This window comes from Podarcis raffonei, chromosome 14, assembly GCF_027172205.1.
Source record: "Podarcis raffonei isolate rPodRaf1 chromosome 14, rPodRaf1.pri, whole genome shotgun sequence".
Classification (NCBI taxonomy): domain Eukaryota; kingdom Metazoa; phylum Chordata; class Lepidosauria; order Squamata; family Lacertidae; genus Podarcis; species Podarcis raffonei.
Window position 1 is genome coordinate 40,796,863 of NC_070615.1, and position 23,532 is coordinate 40,820,394.

The following is a 23,532-nucleotide window of genomic DNA, read 5'->3' on the forward strand; positions in this document are numbered from 1 at the left end:
AATAAAGGGAACTGTTCTGTGTAGATAGATAATAAAACTTTATTCGCATTAACCAATGTCCATAGCAACATAAAACATTACAGTATATGCAGAAAAGGAAATTTGATATAAAAGCACAATTTAAAGTTCCATGTTGGTGAATCCATATTTCATTTAATTGACTGTTGGCCTAGCCTACTTATTTGCATTTTTTAATTGACTTAGGCATTTGAGCTGCTGCCCCAGGCTGCACTTGTGCCATACATCTAACACATACATCACTTCCCCCAAAGAATCCTGGGAACTGTAATTAGTTAAAAGTGCTGGGAACTGTAATTCTGAGGGGTAAACTACAGTTCCCAGGATTCTTTAGGTGGAAGTCATATATTCTAAATGTATGCTGTGTACACAACCACAGACCAAATATCTGGGAATCTCCCAGGGAAAAGGACCATAGATCACTGATAAGTATTGTATGTGTTTTGCATGTAGAAGATTCAACTCGTGGCATCTCCTGTGAAGCAGAACAGAGTTTCAGGTTATATTGAGTGTTTTTCAATAGAATAATGGAATGCAGGGGGTTGGACTAGATGACCCTCAGAGTCCCTTCAAACTCTACAATTCTGTGATTTTACATCTTTACCACTGTACATTATCAAGCTAATTTGGTGGGGGGGGGGGACAGAGCACTTTTTTGCGCATTTCTCCGGGGTGTATGTGTGTGGTCAGGCCCCCTTTGCCCTTCCTGGAGCTACTGGATCAAGGCTGCACTCTCAGTAAAAGTGCTCTTTTGTTTTGAACACCTGTGTTCTGCAGAGCATGCTTGCTGCCTTCGCCTTGGCTTCTTATTGCTCTCGGTTTCCTTTCTCTCTCCCCCCCCCCCAGGCAAAAGAACCCAAAGCAATCATGAAGATTGAGCACCTGAACGCCACTTTCCAGCCTGCCAAAATCGGGAACCCGCACGGGCTGCAAATCACGTACTTGAAAGACAACAGCACAAGGAACATCTTTGTTTACCATGAAGATGGCAAGGTGGGAGCTCTGAAGTAAGAAAGGAGGCTGCTGTAAGAGCCGCCTTGCATGTGTCATAAGGAAAGGGCAGTAGAGAGCACCCATGGGTGGGGCTTGCACATTCCCCGTGTTTTTTGGTTTTTGTGCCAACAAAGAAACTGTGGCATCTCTCCCAGCTTTGTACCATCTGGGCAGAGAAGAAATAATTATATTGTGATGGCGATGATGATTTCTTACCTGCTTTTCAATGACCAGGGTAAAGAGGTGCATCTTCAGCACATGATGACAATCTAGTCCCAGATGTACCTCTTTCGGACAAGAGTCCTGCATTTTAGGGGCTGTTGCAGAGGAGGCCCTCCCTCTGGCTGCCATTCCCTTAATTTCTGAGGGTGTAGGACCTACCAAGAGGGCCATCCATTCTGTAGATCTTAAGACTTAGATATTGAATGGAGATCTGCTGGAGCTGTCCAGCACCTGACAGTGGAGATTAGGCAACAGACTGTAGGTTTCAACAAAGTGGATGTAGAGGGCAGAAAATGGTTTGAAATCTTCAGGACCTTGGAGAGCTCCTAGGCAAGTTAGATGTTGCCTTGACAGGAGTCGCATGCATGGCATGATGTTTGGAGGAACAAAGAAGCTGCTTTAATACCAGCTCAGACTGTTTGCCCATTTCCAATAAAGCAGATGCTCTTCTGTTGAGTCCTGGACCTTCCTTGCCATCATGTTGGGTGCATCAAATATCGCTCAATGTGTTTTTGTGTCGCACCTGTTCCTGTTGCAAGTGCAAAATACCAGATGCATTGTGAGACCAAAATATACATAGGAGGCTTAGTTTGGTCAGAATCGAGTACAGTGGTACCTCGCAAGACGAATGCCTCGCAAGACGAAAAACTCGCAAGACGAAAGAGTTTTCTGTTTTTTTAGTTGCTTCGCAAGACGAATTTCCCTATGGGCTTGCTGCGCAAGACGAAAACGTCTTGCGAGTTCTTGCGAGTTTGTTTCCTTTTTCTTAAAGCCGCTAAGTTAATAGCGAGTTTGTTTCCTTTTTCTTAATTGCGAGTTTGTTTCCTTTTTCTTAAAGCCGCTTTTTCTTAAAGCCGCTAAGTACCGTTAATAGCCGTTAATAGCCGTGCTTCGCAAGACGAAAAATCCGCAAGATGAAGAAACTCGCAGAACGAATTAATTTCGTCTTGCGAGGCACCACTGTAAACACTTCCAGAGTTAATGCTAAATACATTACTTCTGGCAAATGAGCCACCATAGCCGGTAGAGGGCCGTGAAGATTTGTTTCCAGGGCTTTCTGCTACCCATGTACTATCTGAAACCCAAGGGGTGCATTGGTTGCCAGCTGTTAAATATATTGGCATTATTTTTAGCTCTCCTACCCCACTAATAACCCTGGACAGCTGCTGCCAGCCAGTGTAGACAGTACTGAACTAGATGGACCAATGGTCTGAGTTGGTATAAGGCAACCTCCTATGTCCCTTTGTGGGGCTGATGGGAGTTGGAGTTCAACAACATCTGGAAAGGGCCACAAGTCCCCCACCGCTGCCGTACAGTATCATTTAGTACTGCAGTATAATGGCTCTGGAGGAGGAGAAGGAGGAGAAGGATTCTGTTCTGGGTTACCTGGAGTCAGGAGATGTCACCTGATCAGAAAAGGTTTGAGATCCACCTTGCCAGTCCTCAGTTCCTTTCATTTTCTTCTTGCGGTTTTCTGATGCAGATAGGTCGATAGATATTTGCACCAGCCATTGCAATGTGCATATATGCAACTAAGCAGATCAGATTCCCACACTAAATTAGTGATACGGCTTAAAGCTCAGAGAGCATCACTGCGGCCCCTACTTTAGTGCCTGTCGCTAGGAATATGTTCGCTAGGAATAGTTAGTCCATGCTGTCACCAGCTTATCTTGATCTGCAAGGAGAAAAGTCGCATCGTCATCATCAGCTGAGTTCCCTGGGTGAGGTAATATTAATAAAGGTGATTAACTCCTTATGCAGATCTCTTTGCAAAGAGCTCCATAGCAGTGCCCAAAGCAATGTTCCAGCATCACCATCCCCGTGTGTGCACAGATGCGGTTTGTTTTGAGACAGTTGCCCTTTCACTGACTTGCAGAAAATGTGCATATGCTGCTTTTATCGGGGTGGATGCAGATTTTTTCACTATAATTTGAAGAGAGGTATCATAGTGAGGAAAGCTGTGACTGGTCCATCTGCTGCACAGCTGCTAACTATTGATGGGCAATGTCAAGGGCCCCTCTTGCTCTCCCTTCTTAAGGTCATAGAATCAGTGAATCGCAGAATTTGTTTTGAATCCTAGACCTGTGGAGTTGGAAAGGGACCTTGAGGATTATCCAACCCAACCCCCACAATGCAGGAATATGCAGCTGTCCCATACAAGAATTGAACCTGCAAACTTGGCGTTGTCAGCACTGTGCTCTAACCAACTGAGCTATCCTTTTATTCAGAGCCGTCTTACACATAGGCAATAGGGGTGCAGGGCACCCAGGCGCTGGGCTCTCAGGGGCGACAGGCCAAGAGTCCAGGGCCCGAGAGTTGAGTCCGAGGAAGAGCCTGCTCATTGGTTGGAGTGCTGCAAGGGGCTCTTCTGCTGTGCGGCACGAGTTCGGGGGCAACCGAGCCAGCAAGATGCTGAGGTCGCTGGCCGGCTTTGCCCTCCTGCGCACCTGGGACTGGGTGACTGGGGGGGGGGCTGTGCCAGGTGGATCTTTGCACCCCGGCGCCACATATGCTTAAGACAGCCCTGCTTTTATTTACACTGAACTTGAACCAGACAGCGCTTCAAGGATGCCTTCAAACAGAGGGCTACCCTGTGTAAAGCGTTTTGGTTTTCTGGATTTGACACCTCCCAGTGACTTGCAAAGTGTGCCTTCTATGATCTGATGAGCTTATTATTATTATTATTATTATTATTATTAGAGATAAACCTGTACTCCAGTAAGGTAGAAGAAGCAAGCAAGGCAGCGTTAGGTTTCCCCATTTTTGCACCCCGTTTTTTGACAGAGCTGGCAAGCCTTGATCGGCTCTGATCCCCGTGAAAGCATACAAGGGTGAACTTAATTTACTAGACCTTGGGGACACAGCACTGCTGACCTGCCTCTGCCTGCCCTTTCTCTGTCATCAGGGCACCTCTTTGTAGCCAAAGCACCCTCTGCAGGCTGTCTCCCAGCCTTGCAGCAAATCTCAGCAGCAAGCTCTGGCCAGCAGGAGATTTCTTTAAATGTGCTGCATTGATAATATACTGTAAAAGGTTGCTGGACAGCACCCAGACTTTCCTTGACCGGGAGTACAGTGACAAGTTCAAATGTGGGCAAAGGAGGGTGACTGAGATGATCAAAGGTCTGGAAATGGAGTCTTTTGAGGAACGGTTGAGGGAGCTGGGGAAGAGATTACTAAGAGGGGATATAATAGCCATCTTCAGATATCTGTCACGTGGAAGACGGAGCAAGCTTGTTTTCTCTTGCTCTGGAGGGTAAGATTCAAAGCCGTGGATTCAAGTTACAAGAAAGGAGATTTCGGCTAAACATTAGGAAGAACTTTGTGACGATAAGAGCTGCTTGACAGTGGAACGAATGACCTCAGAAAGTGCTGGGCTCTCCTTTTTTGGAGGTTTTTAAACAGAGGTTAGACAGCCATCTGTTGGGGGTTCCTTAGCTGTGATTCTTGCATTGTTGGGGGTTAGTCTAGGTGATCCTTGAGTCCTCTTCCAACGCCACAATTCTATGATGGGATTGGACTTTGTTGTTACTAGAGTTCTGTTTTTAATCTCTGTTTTTATTACACACACCCCCCCGTTTGTATTTTTATGTGTTGCTTAGAGATCTTAAAGGTTTAGAAATTATTTTAAAACATATGTATTAGTAATAGATAAAATACACGAGGCAGCTTACAAAAATATCAGTGAAATGCAAAATAATTAACCTCCCCCCCCCGCCCGCACCTCAAGAAGTCTAATGCAAGAAATTTTGCCTGAAAGCCATCTAGCTTAGGCAGGTCCCCATGATGCCAGACATTTGCAGAGTACAGGAGTTGGGAAATGGATTTTGCGTTGGAAACCCTTAAAGCTGCTGGAACATATTTGCCGCCCTTTGTGAAAAAGAATCTGAGTATGGCTAGCTTTGTGATCTCCACCTTTTGAAGGGAGGTTTGCCAGTGGTGCTTCCAAGATCCTGTATGATGGAATGTGATAACTGAAGTATATGATCTGTTCAAGGTTATGGCCATCCAGCACCCATTTAGACTGGGAGAAGCTTCTTTCGAATACTAAAATTTTAGATTTTTCATAATTAATGGATAAACCATTTCCAGAACAGTAATCAGAAAACTTCCTCAGCAGATATTTCAAACCCGTCTGGAATGTGAGATGATGGGCGCGTCATCCGCATATAACAACAAGGGGTTCCTTCTCAATGCAAGCAATGAGTTGCCACGGAATAGGCGATTCCTAAGCTTATTAAGGACTGAGCCCCAGCAAACACAGTGGGACTTTGAAGGAAGCGCGCATAAGAGTCGTGGCGAAGACCAGAATGCTACAAAAGCCAGCAGAAGTAACCACCAGCAAATTTAAATTGCATTTGAATTCAGATCAAATCAGAGTTGACCTGAGGCTGGTGCAGCATCTATGGCCGTGCTCGTTGCTCTCCCTTCTGCCTCTTTCCCCTCAAATGCTGTTTTCTTCCTCCTCCCAGGAAATGGTGGACTGGTTCAACGCCATTCGTGCCGCTCGATTCCATTACTTACAAGTGGCATTCCCTGGAGCGAGCGACCTTGATGTGAGTTCCTCTTTCTCTCTTGCCTTTTCTTTTACCTTCTCCATTGCTTGATGTGTTGCTGTCAGTGCCTGGGGAGAGTCCCATAAGTGCCGTTCTGCACAAGGGGTGACCCACAATGCACCACCAGCTGCGTATTAGGAGCAGCATTCAACTTGCACAAGGATTTCTTTCCCCCTCCCTCTTCTTTCCCCATGCACTCCTCATGTCCCCTAAATCTCTTCTGGGGTTTTTCTCCCAATCCCTGTAGACCCGATTTGGGGAGCTGATTTGCATAACCGGAAGTCCTTGTGGCTGAGAGATCTATTTAGTTGAATATTTCCCTATATTGCAGAAACAACAGAAAGAAATGGTCTCACTAGCAGGATTTAAATAAACATTTACCATTTTATTTACAGAGAACAAGAAGTACAACAATGTGATAACATAATATTGTAATAATGATAATAATTTTTTATTTATGTCCCGGCCAAGACTGGGCTCAGGGCGGCTAACACTGAATAGAAATACAGTAAAAACATTAAAAACAAAACAAACAAACAAATAAACAGTTGATTAAAATTTAAGTTAGAATACAGTTTAAAATGCCACTTAAAATGCAGCCTCGTTTTAGTGGTAGCCTATAGATCAAAGCCATAAGGGGAGAAAACGTCAAATATTTACCGGGGCCAGCTATCCATGCTGGTCCTACATGGGCCAGCAAAAAGAGCCGAGGGAAAATTTATATACAAAATCCCATATAAGGGGTTCCATCAAAAAAATAAATAAGGGGGGGGAGGGAATGTATCATCTGATGTAATAAACCAGAAATGGTAGTTGAGGGAAGTCAACAGGGAGGGGGAGGGGAATTGGAAAATGTATGTTTAGCAATGATATTGGATACTTGTTTTGAGAAAAGAAAATTAATAAAAATTACTTTTTTAAAAAAAGAATAATATTTCCCTATAGGCTGCCTGGTATCCTGCCTGAAAAACCAAACAGCCCCTGCCAATCAGTGTAGACAATACTGAACTAGATGCTCTGACTCGCCCTGTTCCTAGGTGTTTCTAGTTGAGTGGTCAGGAAGGGGCCATTATGTTTCTGAGCACAAATGGAAGTGCTGGTGCTGACCTTTAAAGCCCTAAACGGCCTCGGTCTAGTATACCTGAAGGAGCATCTCCATTGCTATCGTTCTGCCCAGACCCTGATGTCCAGCTCCAAGGACCTTTTGGCGGTTCCCTCACTGCAAGAAGTGAGGTTACAGGGAACCAGACAGAGTGCCTTCTCGGTAGTTGTGACCGTCCTGTGGAACGCCCTCCCGTCAGATGTCAAGGAGATGAGTAATTATATAACATTTAGGAAACATCTGAAGGCAGCCCTGTTTAGGGAAGCTTTTTAAGGTTTAATGTTTTGCTGTGTTTTTATATATGCTGGAAGCAGCCCAGAGTGTCTGGGGCAACCCATCCAGATAGTAGGGTACAAATAAATTATTATTATTAGCAGGACTGAATCTCCCAGTCTTTGGAGACGGCAGCCAGAGATGGCTTTTAATCATGCAACTGCACTGCTTAAGTAGTGGGAGAAAAAATGGCATTGTCTTCTCTCTTGCCCTTGGCCAAAAGAAATGGTTGATCAGCATTTTGGCTTGGCTGAATGTACTCCTTTGGATTATAAAATCATTGCAGTACATTTTGTGCTGATGGGGGTCCTTTGGAGTGTCTTGTTCTTCCTCCCACTCTGAGGCTCTGTTTGTAGCAGAAATCAGGCCCTGTCGTGGATCCCCATAAGTATTTCAAGTACCGTATTTTTTGCCCTATAGGATGCACTTTTTCCCCTCCAAAAATGAAGGAGAAATCTGTGTGCATCCTATGGGGCGAATGCAGGCTTTCGCTGAAGATTGGAGAGCGAGAAGGGTCGGTGCGCACCGACCCCTTTCTCTCTCCAGGCTTCAGGAAGCTATCCGCAAGCCTTGGGAGCCCGCGGGAGTTCCCGCCGGGCTCTCAAGGCTTGCGGACAGCTGCCTGCAGCCCGAAACCTGGGGAGCGCAGCGGAGTGCACCCCGGGCTTCGGGCAGCTCTCCGCAACCCTTGGGAGCCCGGCGCGACTTCCCGCCGGGCTCCCTAGGCTTGCGGATAGCAGCCTGTTCTGGGGGCTGGGGTCGGGGGAAGTAATTTTTTTTCTTTATTCCCCCCCCCCAAAAATAGGTGCGCCCTATGGGCCGGTGCACCCCATGGGGCAAAAAATACAGTACTTATTCACCCCAGTGGCCCAGACGGCTGCAGCCTGGATGGCTTGCTGTCTGCACATGTCTCGGATCAGCTGGTTAGAGCTTGGTGCTGAGAATGCCCAGGTTGCAGGTTCGATCCTCGTAAGGGACAGCTGCATATTCCTGCATTGCAGGGGGTTGGACTAGATGATCCTCAGGGTCCCTTCCAACTCTACAATTCTGTGATTCTATGATTCTATCATGCTTCATGAGTCAGACTACTGGTGCACCAAACCCAGAGGTTCTCTAGCCCTTTTCAGCCCTGCAAATAGGGAGATGCTGTGGACCTGACCTTCAGAGCAGGTGTTCTGTCCCTGAGCTACACCTTGTTTGTGACATTTAGACAAGTGGGGATGTTTCTTTGGCAGGGTTATGATTCAGAAGATTCAGGGCAGGCGAAATGAACAAAACACTTTTCGCACATTGCAGAATTAACTTTATTCATTTATGTTCATTGCTTCCCAATACTCTGCCCTTCCCCCCACCAGAGCCCAGGGCAGCTAACAGCTTTCTCAAAAAATATGGCCTATGGAACTACCTGCCACAAGGTACGGTGTCGACCCCTTTGAAGAGGGAGTAGAGAAATTCATGGAGAAGCCTTGAATGGCTAGAGAATAGCTAAATAGGAGCTTGTGGTTCAGAACAATAGTGTCTCTTGATGCCAGGGTGTTATGTACTGAGTTGAATAGGATCCAAAATGCAGCAGTCTGATTGGTCCTAGAACAATAGGATTCAGAATGCAGCAGATTGGTCCACAGGAGCCACCCAATCCAGCTCCAGGTGGAAGTGAATCCGCACCCTGATTGGCCTACAGGAGAATCCCGTAATTAGCCAATCACGTGGGGCCCATTGTGTAAATAATGTATATAAAGCAGACATTCTGGGGGAACTTCCATTCCTCCTCACCACTATGAGCTGAATAAGGAGCATGAAATCCACTCTTGACTCTGAGTATATTTCACAGGGTGTTGTTGCTTTTTAATGGGAGGCAGAGAAGGAGAGAGCTGTTACCTTTGTGCACAGGGATGGGGAGCTTGTAGACTTCCAGATGCTTGCTAGACTGCAACAACAACCTATATCCTGCTTGTGGCGGCAAATACGCAAACAATTAGAACATCCAGAAACCAATTCAGTCTAAATGCAGGATGGGGGAAAGAGCTCTACTTAAAAGGCTTGTTGAAAGAGAAAGGGTTTCAGTAGGCATTGAAAAGACAGCAGAGAAGATGCCTGTCAAGAGGCAGGGACTCCAAGGGACAGGTCCTCCCTATAAGATGGTATCTGCAAGAAGCCCTCGGTGCACAGTGAGTAGTTGGGTAAATAAGGGGTGAGATGATTTTTCAGGAAGCCTGATCTCAAGCTGTTTATTTTTTTATACACCAAAATCAGCACCTTGAACTGAGGCCAATAGTTAATTAGAATAATTAGAATCATAGAAATAAGCACAAATACACATACTTACAAAACAGATGTTAAAAGGTTCCTGTATACAGACAGACAGACAGACCCACACCAGAACTGTAAAGTTGGAAGGGACCCCCAGTGACATCTAGTCCAACCCCTTGCAATGCAGTAATCACAGCTAAATAAATCACAAATTGTTGAAATATAGAGAAGTGAATTTAAGATTGGAAAAATGAGAGACAGAGAGAACTGGAATTGCCAGACCCCTAATTCTGTGGCATTTATAAAAATGAGCTTTTGAACCTTCTTGCAACAGACTTTCAGCACTGACAAGTTCACTATAGAAGGGTCTCAATCTAAATGTGAGGGTTTCTTTTAAAGCGGCTATTTTTTATGTGCATTCACCTAAAGAGGGACCTTGAGTTCATGTATCAGCTGAAAGAGATTCTGGCAGCAGAAAGGATTAATCGATCATGTCTCTCCTGATTCTTCAGTTTGAATGATGGATTTGTTAATTCTGGGTGAATTGCAATGGATTGGTACATAGATGAATCTTATGGGCGGTGAATAATGGTGTTTCTGATCATTTGTTTGTTAGCGATAAGTGTTTTGTTGATTAAACTAGCTGCAGATTGATGCAATTGCTGCTGAAAGCTGTATCTCCCTTTTTCTGGATTGCTTTGACCTAACCAACTGCAGTAGAGCATTGCCTTGAAATTTACAAAGTTCAGTTTTCAATGCTCAAGTCCCTTATTCAAGTGAACCAAGCATTTCAGTGCATGACCTGTGCTTCTTTTAAGTCTGACATCCAGGCAGGTGGGTGAAGTTAGCTAAAAAGACCCCCATGGGCCAAAAGGTGAGGCTTCGGTGAGGAACTGTGGATAAGAGGTTCCCCACTAATAATTATAATAATAATAATAATAATAATTTATTATTTATACCCCGCCCATCTGGCTGAGTTTCCCCAGCCACTCTGGGCAGCTCCCAATTGAGTGTTAAAAACAATACTTTATAAAAACAACAACATCCATTCCCCATATTGAAAATGCTCTTCGTTTCAGTGATTTGTGCTCTCCTTCTTGATTTAAGCGATTGGTGCACTCCCTTTTGCATTTCAAGGTCCCCAGAGCTCCCAGATCTTCACCAGTGTTTTGGCATCTCATTTGCTTGCAAGAGTTTTGCCTGAGAATGCACTCTGTTTAGCTGTGTCTAGGGCAATTTGTTCTCTCTGGTGTGCTTTTGGGAATGCACTATAAATGTTCAAGCACTGTCAGGTGCTGGGGGGAACTGTGGTAATGACTGAAGCCCCCTGATTTTTCCAGTTCTTTCTACTCAGAAGTAAGTCCTATTGAGTCCAGTAGGAATGATTCCCAGCTACATGCATACAGCATGTGGGGGAACTTTTACAGCTTGCGGCTGACATTCCTCTATGGGCATGAGGCAGAGCAATGGAAGCACCTCTCAGCTTTGCATAAAGGTAAAGGTAAAGGGACCCCTGACCATTAGGTCCAGTCGTGGCCGACTCTGGGGTTGCGGCGCTCATCTCGCTTTATTGGCCGAGGGAGCCGGCATACAGCTTCTGGGTCATGTGGCCAGCATGACAAAGCCGCTTCTGGCGAACCAGCGCAGCACACGGAAACACCGTTTACCTTCCCGCCAGAGCGGTACCTATTTATCTGCTTGCACTTTGACGTGCTTTTGAACTGCTAGGTTGGCAGGAGCAGGGACCGAGGAATGGGAGCTCACCCCGTCGCGGGGATTTGAACCACTGACCTTCTGATTGGCAAGTCCTAGGCTCTGTGGTTTAACCCACAGTGCCACCCAGCTTTGCATATTAGGTGGATAGAGGGCTGTGTCAAAACCTCTGGCTTTTTGCAGCCTAATATTAGGCTGCAAAAAGCCAGAGGTTTTGACACAGCCCTCTATCCACCCAGGCAAGCAAGAGGCATTGCCGCAGTTCAAGGAGGCATTCCAAAAGGGCTGGAGGTGGCATGGACTGGGAGAGTGTGGATTCAAGGGCCAGAGAGAAAGGACTGCAGGGCCACATTGGATCCCTGGGCTCTGAGGATTCTCACCTGCAGGGTTGCAGCCTATATCTTGGGGGGATCAAACCCTCAACTAGCACAGAGCAACGGATGGGAAGACCATGTGGGAATTGTGTGCCAGCTGTTGAACTGTGTCGTGTCTGCTAATTCTCATCTGACTTCTGTTTTTCCCCAGAAGCTCTGGCTAAAATGGTCAACCAAATCTGTACTGAGTCCATTAACACCCAAGTTTTTCCTCATGCATTGTTTTTTTTTTACCCACTATCTACTACCTGCAGTATCACTGTCCCTTATTTCTCACCAACTCTAGCTGGTGCCAAAGCTTTCCAGGAACTACTTGAAGGAAGGATACATGGAAAAGACTGGGCCAAAGGTAGGGGGCACGTTATGTTTTCTGTCTATGCAAAAAAGAAAGAATATTTTTATTTGTGCTATTTAGAAACTTTGGGGTGGGTTGAAGTGTTTTATCAATGTTCTGCCACACGTTACCTGCCAACCATGATGCTCTGACTTACTATTTTATATTTATTTATTATTGCAACCACATCCCACTTGTCCTCTGAGAAGCTCAAGGGAGCCTGCATAGCTCTCCTCCTCTCCATTTTATCCTCACAACAACCCTGTGAGGGACATTAGGCTGAGGGACAGTGACTGTTCCAGGGTCACCCAGAGAACTTTCTGGCTGAGGAGTTGAGACTTGGTCTCCCAGGTCCTAGTTGGACACTCGCAAGACCACACTATGTATCTTGTGCATCAGTGCTCTGTGCTCAAGCCCTATATATAGCCATGTTTTCCACATTGCTCCGTCTACTACGCACTATGTTGTAAACTGGAAATAGACGGCTTAAAAATCCGCATCGTGTTTGCATTTTATGGCTGGAAGCCACGGCATCACATCAGATCTAAAATGAAGCGGCCGTCACATCCAAAGATAAATAAATCTTTGGGGTATTTCTCCATGAGCTAGAAAGCTGACATATACCAGTATACTTTGTAGTACAAGCAAATTCCGGAGGCCATGATGTGAAACCCCAAAATGGCTACGATATTTTTACACTAGCTAGACAGCTGAAACCTCGTAATAGTTTGCCCCGTAATAGCAGGGCAAAGCAGCAGCTGTTTGGGGCTGACTGACTCAAGTAGCTCTGGACGGGGTCAGTCATAAAGAGTGCCTTAAACTGGCCTAGATTTGGGGTGTGTTTGGGGGCCTGAAGCACCGAACCCCAAAAAGCTTTGGACCCCAAATTCTGCTTTAAAAAAAGCTGAATTATTCAAACACAGCCACCATTGGTCAAATGGAGCTGTTTTGCATACAATCTTTTTGTTTTTGCATTATTTATTTATTTATTCCATTTATATACCATATTTTGTCCTCCAAGGCACTTAAAGTGGCATCCATTGCTTCCTGCAAAGAATTATGGGCGCTGTATAACAGACACTGTGCCAGGAAGGCAAATCACTATGCCGCCTGCACTCGCATCATAAACCTAGCTGTCTAGGCCCCAGATGATCAAATCGCCCACTATCGGGAGTATCTCCATCCATTGCGAGAGTATCCTTGGCATGACAGAACAACTCCTCGTTCCCCAGGGAAATGGGGCCCTTTCTAAGGGATAATTTCCCTCAGAGTGATGCCATCTTTCCTGGAGACCCTCCTTCTCCGTAACAGCAGGGAGCTATCAAACTGGGAGTGGGACACAGATATCGTGTTCACCAACGTCTCAGCCTCTTTCATCTTCTCCAGGTCAGCCATCTTGGCCTCAAGGGAACAAACTCATTCCCTGGGGCGTAGGAGCTCATTGCACCAGCCACACACCCATGACGTCTGCCTGACTGGCAGACACATGTGACATTCTGTGCAACACACAAGACAGCCCTGCATATCTGTGTTTATAGTTTATTTGAAAGCTTGGGATTTGTTCAGTCACTAAGGTGAGGGGCCAAGCAGTCTTCCTTAGTCTCCATGCCCTGCTGTCCAGCTCCCTCAACTCACATTGGACCATGGCGTTCTGTCACTGGAGCCGAGAGGCCTCACACAGCCCCTCTCAACTGACATCTCAACATTATGAAAGGCCCAGAAGCTCAAAGGTCTTGATCAGGCTGTATTTGGGTTAATTTTTGTTTTTGTTAATTTTCAAACTTGTATATTCTGCATAGCTAGGGAGTGCCCTGAGTAAATAGAAATCACTATCTTATTTTTGAGAGGCGCCATTTTCCTCTTCCAAACTGGCGGGTACTTAACCCTCCAAGTTTGGATCCCGAGCTGGGATGAAGACTCTGAACTTCGGAACGGTGCACTTATCATGTGTATACCTTGAACCTGGCAATTATCTCCAGACGCCACATCCTAGGCAGTTTCTTGGGTCATCCATTCCTAAATCTAGCCTCGAAGGCAAGTGCACCAGTCTTGCTCACTATTCACACTTCACCATCTCTATCCTAATTAAGAAGACGTGCAGAGAGATTAATTATTTTCTTGTTGCCGTGAGCCAATAGCATTTTAATCAAGCTGTCTCTGTGGCTAACCAATTCATTAGCTGCAAATTAAATAAATCTAGGCTTTTCACCATACTTTAATTGACACTGTCCTTTGTAGGGGGGAAGAAAGTTGTTCAAGCATTGGTAGCATTGTTGGAAAAAAATTAATTGTCATATCTACATTTTGGTATTGCATTTCAACATGCTCTATTCACACCTGAAGAAATAAATTAATGATCCGTAGCTGCCCTCCTAAGCAAACTTATTGGAAAGAAGTCCCCCTGAACTCCATGTAATACAAATGTTTTCCCCCACTGTTTATTCCCTCTTTCCCACTCTTTAGCAAACTGAAGGCTTCAAGAAGCGGTGGTTCACCATGGATGACAGAAGACTAATGTATTTCAAAGATCCCCTGGTAAGGCCTATGTCTGCTAATGATCTCAGGCTGGTCCAGGGACGGGCACCCGCAGAACTTCATGGCAGGATTTCACAACATTCCACTTTCCCAAAGGATTTTTATATTTGCTTTTAATGATAACAATTCTATGCATATTTGTTTTCAAACAGATTTGTTTTCAGTGGTGGCAGTTTTATATATATTTATAATTTTTTGATCAAGTGGCTTATAAATGTTCCATGAGTGGGGAGGGGAATTACTAAGGGCCAGCGAAGACTAGAGATAAGGGTGGATTCTGTTCAGTTCACATTTTTAAGTCAATCAACCCAATTTGTACCTCCTTACACAGATCAGAACAGGAGTATCCTTTGAATTTCACTGTTCTCTGAATTTTGTGATGCAGTTTGTTTGTTCATTCGTCCATTCATTTCTGTCCCACTGGTCCCAGAAATAAGATGGGACAGACTTATGAATGAACATGTGCAAAACTGTCATGGAATGAAACTAAATTGATCTATCCAGTTTTGGGGAACTGCAAGTGGGGGGGAAGTGGTGGTGTGCTCATGTCCCGCTTATGGGCTTCCTATGGGCATCTGGTTGGCCACTGTGAGAATAGAACAAATCTATTCTGCCTTGGTGAAACCACACCTGGAGTCCTATGTCCAGTTCTGGGCACCACAGTTCAAGAAGGATGTTGGCAATCTGGAACCTGTGCAGAGGAGGGGGACCAAAGGACCTGGACCAAAGGCCAAGATGATCAAGGGCCTGGAAACCAAGCCTTTTGAGGAATGGTTGAGGGAGTTGGGTGTGATAAGCCTGGTAAAGAGGAGACTGAGAGGAGATAGGATAGCCATCTTCAGATATCTCAAGGGCTGTCAAGTGAAAGATGGAGAAAGCTTACTTTCTGCTGCTCCACGCAGTAGGACCTGAATCAATGGATTCAAATGACAAGAAATATTATTCCAATTCAACATTCAAAAGAACTTTTTGATAGAATCATAGAATTGATCCCATCTAGTCCAACCCCCTGCAATGCAGCTGTCCCATGTGGGAATCAAACCAGCGACCTTGGCGTTATCAGCACCATGCTCTAACCAACTGAGCTATCCATGCGAGGTGATGGGAAGAGCTCTTTGATCGTCTCAGGAGATTGTGGACTCTCCTTCCTTGGAGGTTTTTAAGCAGAGTTTGGATGACCATCTGCCAGGCTTTCTTTAGCTGCGATTCCTGCATTGCATGAGGTTGGACTAGATGACCCTTGGGATCCCTTCTAACTTCACAATTCCATGATTCTAAGATGATGGACAAGATGGGCCACTAGCCTGATCCAGCAGGGGTCCTCTTATGCTCTTGCCCTTTCACAGAAAAGCTAGGACACAATTTTTTAGCCTCAAGTTGGAGATGCGCAGACTGATTGAGATGAATGGGGGAGAAAAAGAAAACTGAGAACAGATGGGCAGTGGAATAAATTACTGTCTGAAGCTGCAACATCTCCCTCCCTGCAGTTTTTGTGTGGAGTTGCTTCTGTCAAGGATGCTGGGGATCAGTTGGGATCCTGGAAAAAATGGGAGAGACTTCCTGTTCATTTTGAAATGGCTTCCTTGAAAGGTTGGGGTTTTGTTTTTTGTATACAGCTTGGAAGCCTCTGTTGAGAAAGGGTGGTGCAAGAAGGGAATTGTAGTTTCCAGTTGCCTGAAATAAACCTTAACCCCTACCCCACCCCCACCCAAAACCAACTTGCTGCAGAAATCTTTGAAGCCAAGAAGGCAGGGACATTACGTCAGCTGATCTGCGATAATTTTGTTTGTTATCTCATGCAATGCCTTCATCATAGGAGATATATAGCAACAGTTCTTTGTCATAAGCCCCGAAGCCATTTTGAACAGGGACAGCTGTGTCAGGCCTTTGGAATCTAGGGGACATGGATGAATTTTTGGAAGAAAAAAATGCCGGTGCCTCCTTGATCTTCTGAGATCCTATGCTATGTCGCCCGCACAGGATGCCTTCGCCAGGGGGGAAGTCTTTATTGGAAGCAAAGAAAACAGCTACAAGGTCTTGGAAGGGCTCCCGCCGTCCATCCAGGGAAATCACTGGCAACATGGAATCACCATCGTGACTCCAGACAGGAAGTTCCTTTTTGCCTGCGAGACGGAAAGCGACCAGCTGGAGTGGATCGCAGCTTTCCAGAAAGTGATCAGTAGGCCAATGCTGCCGCAGGAATATGCAGGTGAGGCGAGGGGTGGGACATGACTGGGAATGATGGCGGGTCATCATGGTTCGGTGGCACAGCTTGTGTTTTGAAGATTCGGTTCCCAGCACTCGCTGCTGAAAGGAAGACCTAAGCCCTGTAAGGGAGGAAAAAATGGATTTCCTCATTTGTCATTTAGAAGGCAAGAAGGTGGAGAGACAGAGGAAGCTCTCTTAGGCCACATTCACACGATTTAAAGCACTATCATACCACAGGCATGGCTCACCCTAAAGATTTATGGGAGCTGTAGTTTGTTAAGGGTGCTGAGAGTTGTTAGGAGGCCCCTATGCCGCTCCCAGGGCCACAATTCCCAGAGTTCCCTAGGAAAAGGGACTGACTGTTATACCACTCTGGGAATTGAAGCTCTGGGAGTGGAGGACTGGTCTCTTAACAACTCTCAGCACCCTTAGCAAACTACAATTACCAGGATCTTGGGGGGGAACTCATGACTGTTTCAGGTGGCATGGTCCTGCCTTAAATGTGCAGCGGAAATGGGATTTTCGAATGTATGCCCAGGAATTAAATCAATTGACAGACTTTTCATCAATCAAGCTATTAATTAATTGATTCACTCTGCATAGGGAATAAAACAAAGAAGTATACAGTACTTTCTTTGTTCTTAGCATATACACCATATTTTAAAAGATGCACTTTGTGCTGTACTTTTTTAGAGAGAGATTCCTGTGTGGTTTTTACTCTGACTGCTGGTCTGATTTTTTTATTTTTAAAGTTAACCCTCTTTGTTAAGTTTCTATGGAATATATCTATATCTATCATCCATCCATCTATCTATCTATCATCTATCTATCTATCTATCATCTATCTATCTATCTATCTATCTATCATCTATCTGATGTTCCCTCCAAAACTATTATGTACCTGCCATCTGTGGTTTGTATTAGTAGTTTTGTAATCAATCAAAAGCATTTAAATCAATCAACTAACTGGCTGAACTTTAAGACACTGGGTTGCATCCTGTTTTGTACATAGAGCAGACCTACTGGAATTAAAAGACACAACTAGCTTGGGTTCATTAAGCCCAATAGGTCTACTATGAGGAGAACTTACGTTGGATGGTCAGGCATGGTTTAGCCACTAACCACTTAAGATTGCCGCTGTCCTTTATATGTCAGTGGTTTAATGCTGTTGTTTCCCCCCTCTTCACAGTGGAAGCCCATTTCAAGCATAAACCATAGTAGTATCATGCTGGACAGAACCAAGGAAGGAGAATCTGTTTACAACCCAATAACATTGTTTGTTCCTTGCAATGTGAGCAACGACAACATATTCAGCGAATCACGTCGGACTAGCAAGGTGGGAGGTGCTATAACAGGGGCCTCTGGGCCGGCGACAACAGTGTTGTGGGGCCAAAGCAGACATTTTTTTTAATACATATGAAAAGTTGCATTTCCTAAGCTGGAGGTGAGGATGCATTTCTTAACATCTCAGGCTGTCTGAAGCACTTCCCTTGGGGACGTTGTCCTTGAACATGTGACATTTGGCAAGAGGCTCACCACTAGAGATTTGGGAAAATACCCACACAGTCCACTCCCTCCTTAAGCAGCAGTGTTGCCCAAACACTTTCTTAAAGGGTCTAAACATCTCCAGCGACCAAGGATGTCTTTTTCAGAGGATGGCAGCTGTTTGCTTGACATATACTGAGAAAACACCCCAGAAAGGGTGTCCTTTGTTATGCTTAAACCCACTAGGAAGAATCATCATGAAGCCCAGAAGCACTGTGCACGATGCTGACATTTCAGCAAAAGACAACCGTCGGCTGGTCACCGCATCCTGCGAAGCGTCACTTCATACAACTGTTTGACGAAACGTTTATGTGCATTGGTCTGTGGTTCGCCTATCGCCTTGTGATGCTACAGGTCTAAGCAGCAGGTCCACCTCTGCTGGATGAGATGGCTTTGGTCATGGCGTGTGGCAGTGGCAGCACGTGAGGGGGAAGGCAGAGGAAGTGGTGCTCCCCCACCAGCGTGCTTGTCATGAGAGGGCGAGGCGCTGGCAGTGAGGTCACCACCAATCTGAAGCTCCTTTGATAGTGAGCACACCGCCACTCAGATACCTCTGCCTCTGTCTCTCCTCACTCTTTGAACAACCACTGGTGTTTAGGCATTGGGACCTGTTCAGCGCATTCAAATGGAAGATGGTTATTCCAAGCCATGCAGCCCAGTGTGGTTCTGGGCTGAGGCAGGCAACTTGGTGGCCGAGTTAAAAAGTCCCTCCCCTAATTTCACCCCCCACCCAATAAGCAGAGGGGGCAAAGTTTACCTGTCGTGGCAATTATGCTTGCAGCTCCAAGTGTGTGTCTTTTTCTTTGCTCTCTTTGACCTACTGGGCTTCAGCGCAATGAAATCTAGTCCCTGTTCTGGTGATGATTCCATTTGTTGACATGATCTTGTGATGAAGCCATTTTGGAGTGAGGGCGATGGCTTCTGACCTCACTCTTGATGGACTCCCAGGAGTGCAACTGATAATGCTGGCACCATCACAAGAAAAGTGGTGGAAGCCATGGAAAAGGTAGAGAAAGAGAAACTTTTCACACACTCCTCCTCAGCTCCAACAAAACTGGTCCACCAGAGAGGCTCTTTAGAATCTGTTTTGCTACCTCTCTGAGGTTATTGATGTAGGCCAAAAAATGTGGCTACCTATATTTAATTTTTACTTGGGAGGCCACAGATTGAGCAGGCCCAGCCTGAAGCGTGGTAATCAGACCTACCTTTCCTTTCTGAGCCCAGAGAATGTTGTGACTTTCTTCCGATTTTCATTAACAAAGGGAGCCATTCGTTGTAAAAATTAACAGGAAAACTTCTTCCACATAAGCTCATTGTTAACATCATGGGATTCTCAGCTGGACTCTTGCTACCGAGCTGAAATATATCCAGTCCTTTGGAAGTGTGCCCGCATACACACTTTATTCCCGAAAATGGTTGAATGGCTTTGTGTGACAGGTGTGGTTTGAGATAAAAATTAGTATGTGGGAAACTGGGCACAAATCAGCAAGCTAAGCACTTTTAAGGCTGCAATCCTGTGCGCTGCTTGGGAATGGGAGTATCTTAGTGGGCAGAACACCTGTTGTGCATGCAGAAGGTCTCAGGTTCAATCCCCACATCTCCAATTAGGGCTGGGAAAAACTCTTACCTGAAACTGTGGAGTGCCATTGCCGGTCAGTGAAGCCAATACTGAGTGAGGTACCTTTGGTCTGACTTGGTATAAGCCAGCTTCCTATCAGTGCAGTGGGATTTTCTGGGATTGGCCTGCATCACCTGTTCGTTTCAATGAGGGTTAAGCACATGCTTAAATCTCTCCCACTGGATTCCATAGGTCTTGAAACTGGCTGGGCCGTACCTATGCATTGGTATGGCCAGGTGGATACTGCACTTGTCCCATCCATGGAAGAGAATGGGGAAACCTTGTGTGCATGAGTGTGCGCACAGGGCTCTCTGGACAAGGGTGACTTTCAATGTTCCTTCTGTGCTGCTAAATTGTAACTTGAGAAGTGACCTTAACAAAAAAAGCACACTGCTCTGAGAGAAAATGGTGGGGGAATCGAGCCCCGAAACTTCCTGAAGGATGGGGAATCTGCCTGTGATGTTAATAACAGATGGATGCTTTGACGAAACAAAGGTTCTTCATATGGCCAATCCAAGACCATTCCAGGCTAAGCAAAAGGCCTTGCAGAAAGTTTCACGTCACACCATAATCCTGCAACCTTGGCATTATCAGGAGGTGGACTCAAGTCCCTGAAACTCATGCCACAATAAGATGTGGCACAAAACTAATATCTTTGCTGATTTTGCTGCAACTGACTTAACTACTCCTCCCCCTGTAAATCGATCTGGCTCTAATTATGCGCAGCTTGTCACATAACCAGAGTCCTCTGGTGGGGATGTCTGTCTGTATAGCCCGAACCCCCCACCCAACCCTCCCCAACACAAGTTCAATAGGCCCAGCTGATCATTGCAATATGGATGAATGAATTCAGAATGAACACCACATGAGCTTCCAGAGACAGACTTCCCTTGCTGGATCAGGGTGAAAGTGTGCGACTTGCTCAAGAGTGCATCTCTGCAATCTTACCCTGGGCCAGCCCTACTATTTGACAAAGTGGGCAGCAAAAGCTGGGAGGACACAGCTGGGTGGGTCTCAAGCAGCCTTCCTTGCACCCCACAAACTAGCCTGCTGCCTTCAGGTATGGTGGAGGAAGCTCTCTTTGCTGCCGGTGTTAATTCAATATTCACTTGCCAATCAGTTCAGTTTTTGTACGTGAATAGCGGGGCGGGAACACACCACTGCATCCTTTGTCTCGGGCAGCAAAACGTCTTGGTCCAGCACTGATCTACCTATCCCTGCACTGAAGCTTGTCCCAGTCTTGTACTGGGTTTGTATCCTTTTCACGCTGATGAGCAGAATGGAGCTGGTCCTCAGGGCATTACTTGTTTTGGGCCCGGACTCTGCAATGCCACTGCCTCATTCAGGGAGTGCCAGAAAAATCCTGCAGGGTGTCCATTGAAAGGAGCGGCTTGTGGGCAAGAGCAATGGACAGAACATCCCTATTGGTTTCCACCCAGGGTTGACTTAATCGCAGCTTGCTGGCGGCTGGGTGGGTGGGAAGTGTGGAAGTGAAATGGTTCTGTTCCCAAGAGATTCCTATAGAAGACTGAAAGGGCTATTTCCCAGGCTCAGCATGCAGCTTCTTTGGGTAGCTGCTGGTGGTCCCACTGTCCCAACCAAAAGCATTGCTGGTGCCTGTTCTGGCTACCACCCACCGCCTTCAGCGAACAAAACAAAGCAGCTGGGGTTGGGAACTGCTGTGTTCGTTTTGCACAATGTTCTGCAGTGATGCTACATCAGGGCCATTGTGGGAAATTGCAACAGTGGCATTGGGACCTTGGCATCTTCTGCTGCTGCCTCTATCAGGTGCACACTCGCAAGAGCCCTCTGACACAGAAAGGGGGCGCTCTGGAGGGCTTTCTGCTAAGCCCACCCCCCTCTAACCCAAAGCGGTCCCTATAAGCCTCCCCTCCTCAACAAAACAACCCCAGTTTACACAACAGTGGTAATATTTATTGTTCCAAAAAAACAACAACCCCCAAACAAACCACTACAGGGGGAATGCATCAGAAACATGTCAGGAAGCAAAGTCCATATAGATTTGGTGAAAGACCCATTAGCTGCAATGGTTGTCCTGCAGAGGTTGTTGGACTACGGCTCCCATCATGCCTTATCATTCACCAGGGCGGCTAGGACTGATGGGAGGAAGAGTCCAACAATATCTGGAGGCACTGTGCTGGCTATTCCTGGCCGAGGGCATGAGATCATAGGTTTTTCTTGCTCCTTTTTTACCCCGCTCTGGTTCGCCAGAAGTGGCTTAGTCATATTAGCCACATGACCCAGAAGCTGTCTGTGGACAAACACCGGCTCCCTTGGCCAGTAAAGCAAGATGAGCGTCGCAACCCCAGAGTCGTTCGCGACTGGACTTAATTGCCTGGGGTCCCTTTACCTTCACCTTTAAGTGGCTGTTGCAGAAGTTCATAGATTTTGCTGCTGCCAGAGAACCACCCCCAACTAACAAACCTTCGCTGGGACTCCTGAAGTTAGCAAACAAGTTACAATATGGTAAATATTTCTGCCTTACGCTATTATAAGCCACACGCCCCCTCTTATGGTTCTAGCTGTGTTTACCTTTCTATTATAGTAATACTGACAGATTTAGCCAGCCTTCATGCTTTGCCAACATCTGCTTGCTCTACCACTTGGTTGGCGCTTCGTCTCTCCTCCCCCCCCCCAGCACTGCTGAATTATATTAATTCTCGCTCCCCCACAGGCTCAACAATAATCTCCACCAATTTCTCAAATTATGTAAGAGAGAGCACACCCACAGCAGTATCAGTGCCACACACAATACAGCCCTGGTTTCCCCTGAAATGATTGCTCAACTTCAGTAAAAGGGAGAATGGGTGAAGCTGGTATGTTTCAAGTCTCAGAATAGAATGCATTTCTTTCTTAAGTCAGTGTTTGTAAGATAAATGCCCTCTTATCCATTGCATACATGTGTTAAGTCGCTGGTTATAAAAAAAATTTGGTACTAAATGTCATCCATGCCAATAAATTATTATTCTGTCTGATCAATGGAGACAAATGTCTGGTTAAATTTGTGCAGCAAATAAATTGGTGACGTAGGCAACATGATAAAAGAGTTTTCAAAATATAGAAGTTAAGGAGATAGGTAAAGTACAGGAAGAATTGTTGGATAGTATGGCAATGACCCAGATGAGACAGAATCAAGCAAACCTGAAATTTAGAGGGTTCCCAGAGGAGACAAATGAGAACATAAGATTTAAAATGGTGAAAGAGCTGGCAAGCTGGTTAGATAGAAAGGAAGAAGAGATAAGCTACTCGTTGGCAAATATTTTTCGGATAAAAACAAAATCAGCTAAAGCCAGGGGGAAAAGATTGCCAGGAGATGTATTAGTTATGTTCAATTCAATGGATATGAGAAACGAAATACTGAAACAGAATTATAACAAAAGGTTATATATTGGAGGAAATCCAATTATCATATACAAAGAGATTCCTTCGAGATTTCTTCAAAGGAGGGATGCCTACAAAAATTTAACTAACCAACTGAAGAAAAATGGGATCCTATATAGATGGGAATTTCCGGAAGGAATTTCATTCTATTTTAAGGAAAAAAGATTCAAACTGTCCAACCCTTCAGAATTAGAAAAATTTGCAAGAAGATATGAGAAAGAACTCGGAAAGATGGTGGGGGGGGAGGAGGAGGGTGAACGATCGGGGAGTGGGGACGGAGGCGGAGAGAGTGGAGAAGGAGAGAGGGAGACAAATTCAGGACAAGAGAGGGAAGGAGAAGAGATAGACGATAAAAAACAGTAGATTTAATTTAGACTTGTTATCTTATTATT

The 23,532-nt window shown here is 45.5% G+C and overlaps 1 protein-coding gene across 1 annotated transcript in view; it reads left to right on the forward strand.

The window, feature by feature from the left end:
* The window catches only part of ADAP1 (ArfGAP with dual PH domains 1), a 71,899-nt gene extending 49,161 nt beyond the window's left edge, over nucleotides 1–22,738 (forward strand). The window contains exons 6-11 of the mRNA XM_053364671.1: nucleotides 865–1,011; nucleotides 5,703–5,786; nucleotides 11,785–11,847; nucleotides 14,296–14,367; nucleotides 16,348–16,576; nucleotides 17,765–22,738. Coding sequence (XP_053220646.1) covers nucleotides 865–1,011; nucleotides 5,703–5,786; nucleotides 11,785–11,847; nucleotides 14,296–14,367; nucleotides 16,348–16,576; nucleotides 17,765–17,793 — 624 coding nt within the window. The 3' untranslated portion in view covers nucleotides 17,794–22,738. The remainder of the gene's footprint in view (nucleotides 1–864; nucleotides 1,012–5,702; nucleotides 5,787–11,784; nucleotides 11,848–14,295; nucleotides 14,368–16,347; nucleotides 16,577–17,764) is intronic.
* The last annotated feature ends 794 nt before the right edge of the window (nucleotides 22,739–23,532 follow it).